This window comes from Populus euphratica, unplaced genomic scaffold (assembly GCF_000495115.2).
Source record: "Populus euphratica unplaced genomic scaffold, PopEup_1.0 scaffold12.1, whole genome shotgun sequence".
NCBI classification, from domain to species: Eukaryota; Viridiplantae; Streptophyta; class Magnoliopsida; order Malpighiales; family Salicaceae; genus Populus; species Populus euphratica.
Window position 1 is genome coordinate 266,064 of NW_011499858.1, and position 9,624 is coordinate 275,687.

General features: G+C 35.6%; 1 protein-coding gene across 2 annotated transcripts; it reads right to left on the minus strand.

Moving 5' to 3' along the window:
- Positions 1-992: 992 nt before the first annotated feature.
- LOC105123860 (somatic embryogenesis receptor kinase 2-like) lies at positions 993-8,226 on the minus strand. 2 transcript variants are annotated; one of them, XM_011023619.1, is made up of 11 exons: positions 7,725-8,226; positions 6,709-6,841; positions 6,541-6,612; positions 5,515-5,658; positions 4,615-4,686; positions 4,458-4,529; positions 4,256-4,368; positions 3,771-3,902; positions 3,351-3,692; positions 2,691-3,085; positions 993-1,565 (listed from the first exon to the last, which is right to left on the minus strand). In XM_011023619.1, exons 1-11 carry the CDS (start codon positions 7,816-7,818, stop codon positions 1,251-1,253), a joined length of 1,884 nt encoding a protein of 627 aa, XP_011021921.1. In that variant the 5' UTR covers positions 7,819-8,226; the 3' UTR covers positions 993-1,250. The 2 variants fall into 2 exon arrangements, with proteins under 2 accessions (XP_011021921.1, XP_011021923.1); XM_011023621.1 differs by lacking the exon at positions 7,725-8,226 and adding an exon at positions 7,523-7,703.
- Positions 8,227-9,624: the final 1,398 nt, after the last annotated feature.

The following is a 9,624-nucleotide window of genomic DNA, read 5'->3' on the forward strand; positions in this document are numbered from 1 at the left end:
AAAAGAAGGGTGATTAAAAACAGTTAAGAATTATAAAAAATAATAATAATTTATTCGTTGCTTCTTCCAATCAGGATAAGAAGAGTGGAGTTTATGATTTTAGAGAGGAGTGTTCTGAATAATCCTGGACTTTGAAGACCTAATTGAAAGTATCTGAGTAGTTAGGTGGCGGGTTTATAGGTTTCCATGAAATTAGGAAACCATGTAAAAGACAAAGAGGGCGGGTGGGAGGGAAAGGGGTGGAGGAGGGGAGGACACGTGGCAAGCAGGAAGATGAGACTAGGGAGATAGCGCGGTTCTTATTGGGTGAGAGAGCCACAGAAGATAATTTTGGCTTTGGAGGTGTTTTTTGGACTCGTTTTGGCCTACGTGTCTTTCGTTGAGGATTTTTTTTTTTATTTGACAAGAAATAATCTAGGTATTTTTATTATAGCTAGGCAAAAGGTTCCCATGTCCCAATTTGGGTCAAGTTCGTGGATGATATGCTTTTGCCCTTCTTGTTTTTTTTTTTGGTTTATTTATATCAATTTTTTTATTTTAATGTGCTGATAACCTCATAAGATGGCCTGGTTAATTGAATTTTTTGTGTTTTGATTAAAAAATTAATTCAAAATAAAACCAGACCCAGTTCAGCTTCAAAATTAGATAATTGGGTAATTACTAAATCGAACATCGAGCATTTATTGGCACCTGTGAGCACCATAGTATTCAACTCCAAGAGTTAAGATGTTTTCTTAAGGAAAGCAGACAAAACAAACAAATGTTTCACAAAAATTTAACTTTTTTTACTTTTTCTATGTTTTTTAATCGTGTTTTACAATCCTAATATCAAAAATATTTTTTAAAAAAATTAAAAATATTATTTAATATATAATATATAATAAAAAATACTAGCAAATACTTTCAATGATTTAAAACACTACTCTGAAAACTTAGACGAATTGAAAATTTTCCCCAAATAAAAGAAGAAAAGAGCATGTGCAACAAAAAAGATTGAACTATATTAATGTTACAATAATAAAAGAGCACAAGGCATTGGATATATTCATAGTGTCCTGCAGTTTGCCTTGTAAGATCCAAAATGTAACCCAGAAAGATTCATATGCACAGATTTTTAATATATATTCCTAAGGGGACTACATTGGGTTAACTTGAATATTAGAGACAAGGTTGCAGAAGGGGCCATTGCAAAAACAAAAACAAAAAGTGAAAGTAAATCATGGATTTTCTTATCTGTTGAAAAGGTACGGTCATCTTGGACCGGACAATTCTACAGCATGAAGGTTCTCGGTGGAGTCAAGGAGCCACTCAGAATTTTGACATGGAGCCAAATCAAGATCCTGGCGGACCACCTCTACCTTCTGCCACTCCTCCCATCTCTCTGCCAATCCATCACCTTCAAGCATTCTCACCACCTCGGACATCTTAGGCCGGTCCATTGGGGAGCTTTGGGTGCAGAGCAATGCTACTTGGATTAGTTGTTCTACCTCAGAGTCGACATAATTGTTCTGCAGGTCCGGATCAACCAGCATTTCCAATTTCTTCTCTTTTAGGAGTGCTTTAACCTGCAGAACTTGCAGAAGTTTTGATTAGTGAATGAACAAATGTGGCATAGACTGGTCCAGCAGTTAGAATGAGAAAAATATCAGAGAAGTGTAGGACTAAACCCAACTGCAAGCAGGAAGTTTACATCTGTGAAAAGATATGCACTGTCCATGCTGTGCCTAATGAGCCAACATAATTACTAAGGCACGACCTTTCAGAAACTTATATGAAGAGTAAACAAAACTGAAATTATTTAATATCAAGATGAGCTGTAGTTGAAGCGCATCCGGATGTTCCAAGAAAGTTAAATTCATTCTGTTCTCTCTTCATAAATATATGAACAAATCCCTCAGTAATCAGTATGATAGATCAGTTCAAGAGTACCAGCCATCATTGGAGAGGAAAGAAGAGAGATTCAGAAATAAGAGGTATTCTAGGTTGACAGTTTTCATTAATTACAAATCACCATATGATGATAGCTGCAACTACGTTTGAGTCAGCCATTTAATAGAAAAAATATACCCTAGATGCTATTTAAAGATGAATTCCATGGGATAACAAAAGATCCCTAGTATTTCAAGAATAGAATATTAAGGCCAGAACTATAATTCTTCTCCTAAGCCAAAGACAATAGTTCAGACATCTTAGACATGCGGTGTAGTGACATTATCCACAAACTTTTCCTCGAGTCTTTACAAGGATTTGAATGGTCAAAGTAGGTTAAAAAATAAAGAAATTAAGCTAAGAGATAAAAGGTGGTAAGGAACAAAATACCATTTCCTATCTATCATCCCAATAAATCTCGGAAGGCTAAATTTCTTTTAGAAACACGTGGGAGTAACAAGGAATCAATGAAAACATGGAGTTACAAAAAAGGGCATGGTCTGTATGGAAAAAGAGAAGTAAACAAACAGAGAAAGTGAAGCAGGTTGAAACACAGATTAAACTGACCAGAGCCATGAGCATTATGGAGTGCATCCCTGAACAAAACAAGGTCCAGATACACACACACACACACACACACACACACACGGAGTAACACTGATGAAGAAAGATTATAACATCACAAAATAAACTTTTGCATCTTAACACATATAACAGAAGAATCTGGCAAATAACGAGCAGGAAGGCAGTGAGTTTATTACCCAATCAAGTAGCATAACATCATCATCATTGGCAAGCCTGGCAAGATCAAATGCGCGCTGTCCAGTGATAAGCTCTAAGAGCATGATCCCATAACCAAAAACATCAGTCTTCTCAGATGATTTTCCCGTAGAAAGATATTCAGGGGCTATATGTCCAATGGTTCCACGCACAGCAGTTGTGACATGGGTATCTTTGTAGTCCATAAGTTTAGCCAACCCAAAGTCACCAACAACTGCCTCAAACTCCTCATCCAATAATATATTTGCAGCTTTCACATCACGATGAATGATCTTTGGGTCACAGTGATCATGCAAATAAGAAAGACCCCTTGCAGACCCCAATGCAATTCTCTTCCTAGTTGCCCAATCAAGAGGGGCTTCTGATGGGGGGCGTTCTACAAGAATACATAAAAAAGGATCATGAGTACCAATTACACACATAAAAGGTGTTCAAGTTAAAATTCCTATTTGATATAAATGAATTAGTGAGGTGATGGGGGCATGAAAGCAGCAGAAACTAGAATGAGCATTAAAGCTTAACTCCAGTATAAAATCCACAGATGAAACTAAACCAAAGTGGTTGGATGAGGTTTGTAGCATAAGGGTAGCAGACATGACCTCCATGACCTAAAAGCACGAGAAAGGACCAACAAGTAGTACCCCTTAGACAGGATGCAACACTTCCATTAGCCATGTATGGATAAACAAGCAGCCGTTCTGTAGGTGTCATGCAAAACCCACGCAACCGCAGGAGATTTCGATGCACAGCCATGCTGATCATTTCTACCTCTGTTTGGAACTGCAATTCCCCTCCAGGTGTCCGCTCCTCTTTCAGTCTTTTTACTGCCACCAATGTGCCATCAGCCAGGCGTCCCTTGTACACCTTACCAAATCCACCTCTGCCAAGAATGTTCTTGTTGCTAAAACTATCTGTTGCAACCAGTAGTTCTCGCAAAGAATACCTTTTGAGCTGTCCCAAATGGACTTCTGGATCTTCTTCAGCTGGAGAAAAAACAGAGTTAAAAGAACATTCAAGGTCCAATCATTAAAACTAGTCTATTTTGAAGGTGAAACACAAACCAGGTACATCAAAAAAAAGCTCTATCGGTCTCCTTCGCCTCCAATATGCAAACCAAAAGGCTGGGGCTGCAAAAAGTAAAGCAGCACCAGCAGCCACTCCGCCAGCAATTGCTCCAGTGGGGTTATTTTCTCCTGAAATGATAATTTAATTCAGTCTCCCAATGCAAATTTGTTGGAACAAACTAACTTCCAAAACAGTGATTTCCACCTTCTGATGATATGAATAGGCTTACAAAGGAGGACTTCTTTTTGAGAATTTGGTAATTAAATAAAGCTATTAGTGCAGCATGTGGCAGCTGCAACATTAAATAAAAACAAAGCTTGAAATGCATGTGAAGTTATAGGAATGATTGTAGTGGACAGAATAAGTAAATCAAACACCATCTATGCCCTCATAAGAAACAATATGAAGATCATCAAGCTGAAGATGAGAAAAGATGATGGTATGAAATAATTGTATTTTCACTACTAGTGCAGGAGATTACCAGGATAAGAATCAGTTGATGGTGGAATAAATGGAGGTGGTGGTGCAAATGGTGGAGATCCAGGGCAAGGCTTCCCCGTAACTGGGCCACAGAGGTCCAAGTTATTCACAAAGCTGTTAAAGGCGATTCCAATTAGCTAATGGTTCCATTTTGGACATCCAGAATTTCAGGTATAGAAAGTTGCAATTGTAAGATGGCAAACCTGATGGGAGTAAATAGTGAAAACGAGCCATTGTCTGGTACAGGTCCCGAGAGACGATTATTTGACAAGTCTCTACAACCATATTTGCAAAAAGTTTCATATCACATCATTACAACCAAGACAGTACTGATGGCTGAAAAGGAGAAGAAGCACTTACAAGACTTGAAGGGCAGTGATGTTTGTCAAGGACAAAGGTATGGAACCTGACAAGCTATTGTTGTTGAGTCGGCTATCCTTGCAGAGACATACCAAAAAAAAATGATAAGTTTCCCCTCTACCACTTTAGCATGTATTATTAAAATCCTGCTGGAACCAACATGAGCCCACAAGCACTCAAGCGCACAAACAATAGAGAAGTTAGAAATTAATAAAAGTAGGAAAGAAAAAGGAATGGCTCAGCACTTAAGTTCTACTCCATTCAAGCAGAAAATAGAATCATGAAATCACCTCAAGGACGACTTGAGAACTACACCAGTCAAGAAGTCCTTTTGCAATTACTTACATGCTAGCTTGCAGCAAATGAAGCACACAAAGTTCCCTTGTTAAAAATTAATAAATGGAATATCATGCTACTTTCCATAAACATAAACAACCTTCAACTAACTTTTCATGATTGTAAGGGAGAGTGCTCCAGTATCAAGGATAATTTAGTTCAATCTGCGGAACAGTCTCAAAATGGAAGGCAACATGATACTATTTGAGTTTACACTGCTGCTTTTACATTGACGTCCTCATATCAAGCAGAAAAAGAAAATAAAGGGAAAGGAAAGGAAATTGAATGTGATGAAAAAAACAAACAGAGAAAGAAAGTAGTTATGAATTCCTTGGTGCTAAGCAATATCGGACCCTTGTACTATTGTTCATGGGTAAAATGCTGCATAGTAAGGCAATTATGATGCTAGCCGTTCCTTGACAAATTAAGCTTTGTGGCTCAAAAAACCGAGCTTTGTGCTAAGCAGTCTTTTCCAACAAACAAACTAAATGAGGTTCTAATAAGCAGCAATGAATCCCAAAGAGAAAAATTATAGAAGGCAAGGAAAAGGATGTTTATTCATACAGAAAGCGAAGTTTCGTCAGTTTGCCCAATGTGTCTGGAACAGGACCACTGAAACTGTTCAGGTAAAGATCCAAGCTCACCAAGTTTGTCAGATTCCCAAGATCACTAGGAATTGGTCCACTTATGTTGTTACCATAGAGTTCTCTGCATGTTAAAAATGAATCATAAGACATTAAAACTTAAAAGAAAACATTCATGATGCTAAAACACTGCAAACTAATAACAAAGTTCAATAAAAGAGTGCCACTAAGAGCATGTGTCCACACGCAACAATAATAAAAAGAAACTACTGTGTACTCATCTCTGTTGTGTTGAACTTGTATCCTCTTTAATGTTGTTATTAATATAGCAATCATTCAAATTTTGATTCTAAATGCTGTGCATTGTAATGACCTCTAAATTTAAACAAAACACAGAAAAGAACATTAAATAATGGTGATCGTTATGATCTGAGTGAACTAGTTGATTCATTGCATTCACAAAATCCATTTCTCCTATAAAACAATAGCAAACTTAATTGGGAACTCACCCAGTCATTAATCCAATTAAACACTACAGATTTGTTGTGTGATAACTCAGTAGCATGTTAAAATAATTAGCTAAAATAACTTTACAAGAAAGAAGTACTTGTGTATAGTATATACAATATAAAAAACTTCCACACAACAAATTTTAATCAGGAAGGTTAACTAAGTTTCCCAAGACTTCAATCTCTATTTATCCATGTTCATGCTGCCCTCCCTTCTTTTGAGAACAGGAAAGAAAAGCAATAATTGATATAACAGCAACTGGATATTGTCAGGCATCACCAATAAATGCATGCCTACAATTCACGTAAAAGAATCCTTTTCATGAGAGAAGGATGATTGGAGAGGTAGCGAACATTGAACATAAATTGTCAATCAAGAATGTACAAAAAAAAATGCAGTTCAGTGTTAATGGAAGCATAGAGAGGAGTAGAAGCTGGCCACTAAAAAATATGCGAAAACAGAGTGCTTCTAATAAACATTCTTCATGATGACTTACAGGTACTGTAAATTCTTAAGCTGGCCAACCTGTGGGACCAATTGACCAGATAAGGCTGCATTGCCAAGGTCACTGTAGGAGACAAGAAATGGTGCTTTTAGCATATAGAAGATCATAAAACAAGCATGGTTTACTTAACAAAGTGATTGATTAAATAAGGTTGCTTACACTCTAATAACACTATTGTCATTGTTGCATGTAACATGAAACCATGTACAGGGGTTAACAAGGGTAGGATCCCAGCTCTGCAAGACATTGTTTGGATCTTGTAAATTTACCCGTAGATTACGCAACGCATCACCTGCTTCAACCGCAATATTGAGACATGAAGGTCAATCAAAGGAAGAAAAAGGCAAGAAGATAAAGCAGAATTCTAAAGCTTGGAGGTAAATTTACTCAACTTCGCATCAGCACTAGATTTTACCATCTCTGATATTCTCTAACAAGCATTAAATGACCCATTACACCTGACTCTGTCCTACAAGTTTGGGAAGATGTGCTCTTTCAAACAGCTTAATGACATGAGAAAAGCATTGCTTTCAAAGATATGAATTACAAGCCAATTCTTGTGTTTGTGTTGTTTAATCTTAATGTCTCAATCAAATCTCCATATACTATAAGCCCATCTCCAGCTGCATTGAAACCCCTCTTTCTTATCTAAGTCACAGCAAAAGAACCTAGCATAGCACTTTGAAGCAAACAAAAATTGAACTCAGCCAAGAACTAACTGATATTTTAAAACATTCAGCCCACAAGAAGAAAATGAGCTACAACATCCTTCTCGTGCAATAACGTAACATCAAAAAATGACAGTAATTAACACTCTCTTTGATCTGATAGGAAAATGACACCTTAATTTAATAAGACACTACCATAACAAGTTCTGAGAGTCAAATTTATTATATAGAGCCTGTCATTATCTAATCCAAGAAAGCTTCTTAATTGCACATCCTATCAATAAAACACCTTAAAAATAACTCACCAGACCAATCCAGCTCCATAAACACAACAATAAAGCATTAATTCCATTCATCACTGTTCAAAATAACTCTATAAAGCCAGCATTCAATAACACAACAACTTAACAAACAAAATCCATAATTCCACAGACTTACAAAGGGCCACAACAATCTATTGATAAGTAACAAATAAAATATTCAAGAAAATAAGAAACCAGCAAGAACCTTCCATATTGGCGGAGATCCTTGAAAAAGGGAGTATGAATACCACCAGGATCGCCCACAGAGTTATCACATAAACCCCAGTTTCTCTCTCCATTAAAATTGACAAAATGAACACTGACACCAACCCAAAGCCCAAACCTTAGCACCTCATTTTAAAACACATAAAGAAGTAAAATTTCACACTCATAACCCTCCACTACCCACCCAAAAGACCATCATTAACGAAGACTAACAAAAGGGTAGTTTTCAAAAGTAAGTCTAGTAGCCTTCATGTCAAAAAAGTGGTTTAGATTAAGCAGAGAGGTTTTTCTTTTATTAATGTGATGAAAGAAGATCCTTGAAAATCTTTTTTTCAAATAAAAGCTTCAACTTTACTGTACTTTTTGGCCAGAGAAAATGGATTTGTATTTGTTTTTTTTTTTTTTTGTCAAGCTTTTTACGGAGAGGGAGAGAGAAGGTGGCGTGCAGTGGTGCAGCGACAACTCGGGTCCCAGTCAAAGCATGCAAATGGCAAGGAGGAAGTGCAAAAGGTAAAAGAGTAAAGTATTATTTAATTCCTATGTTTTTTTCGTTTATTACTTCACTCTAAGGGATCCAATATTGAATCTCTCTAATCTTATATGTGTTTGTGACGTGGTTTTATTTCACTTTTTTTTTCCTTAAAATGCCCTTCATTTGTATCAAATTTTCCAATCCCACCCACTACAAACAAGTCATTTACATTTAGAAAAGGGTAGCTCGGAGATTTTAAGAAGATTGACGGTAAACTCTATTTCACTCTGAGGGACTAGTTTATAGTTTTCATGACAAAACAAGCCATCTTACAAAATCATCAGAAATAGAGGGACCAGCCTATAATTTACTCTGAAGCGAACTACGTTTGAGAGTCAAAGGAAAAGGAAGGTGGGGTACATGGTGCCACCTCGGATTCAGTCAAACAAACTCTCATGACACTCTTGATCGAAACAATCAATTATTACCACTACATGATACTACTTGCTTTCTTCTCATCATTCTTTGCGGGGTCGGAAAAAAAAATTGAATGTAAGAACATGATATCTCGGCTATATGGTATAAAATTGAATGAAAGCTAATTGGCATTAGAATTTAATATTAAATTGTGTAAAAATTATTTTTATATAATTATATTAATTTATTAAATTTATATTTTATTCATGGATTCCACTTTTTTCAATCGATTTCTTATTTTATTATATAATAAAAAATCATTTCAAAATATAAAAAAGAAAGTTTACAATCCAGAGTGACTAAGTACGTGGACTTGAGGTATGCTTGCTCAATTGGATTAGATATTTTTTTCTTATTTAAGGGTTAAACAATAAATTATCCAACTTTTATTTTTAAAAAAATTATAACAAAATAAGTAGTAGACAATGCTTCATCTGCTGGCCTATAATTCAGATTCTAGCAACACTTTGATGGCTAAAATAACAAGGAGGGTTTTTTTGAATTACAAATCCATTTTTTAACTCATTTGAACTTGAAAAAACATCTTAAATACCATACAAACCTTCTCAGACTATCTAATAACCTCAAATCCAAAATCATCCAAAAAAATCAACCGAATAAAATATCTAAATAAAGTCTTATCTCTTTTTATATGGATGCTTGAAGATAAAAATCATTGTCATCAAATTTCTTTTATCAAATGAAATTTATTGACACTAATAATAACGAGTTTTGTAGCAAAAAATGGGTCAATTTACAACTCTTTTTTCTACATAATTTTTTTGCAAGTTTATCTCTCCTTTCTCTAACATAAAAATTAAAAAATAAATAAAATAAACTTTCATACCAAAATAAAAATTGTTGTGAACTTGTGACTACACATTTTACTTTTTAGTCTTTTAACTTGTAATTTTGTACTTTTACCATAATT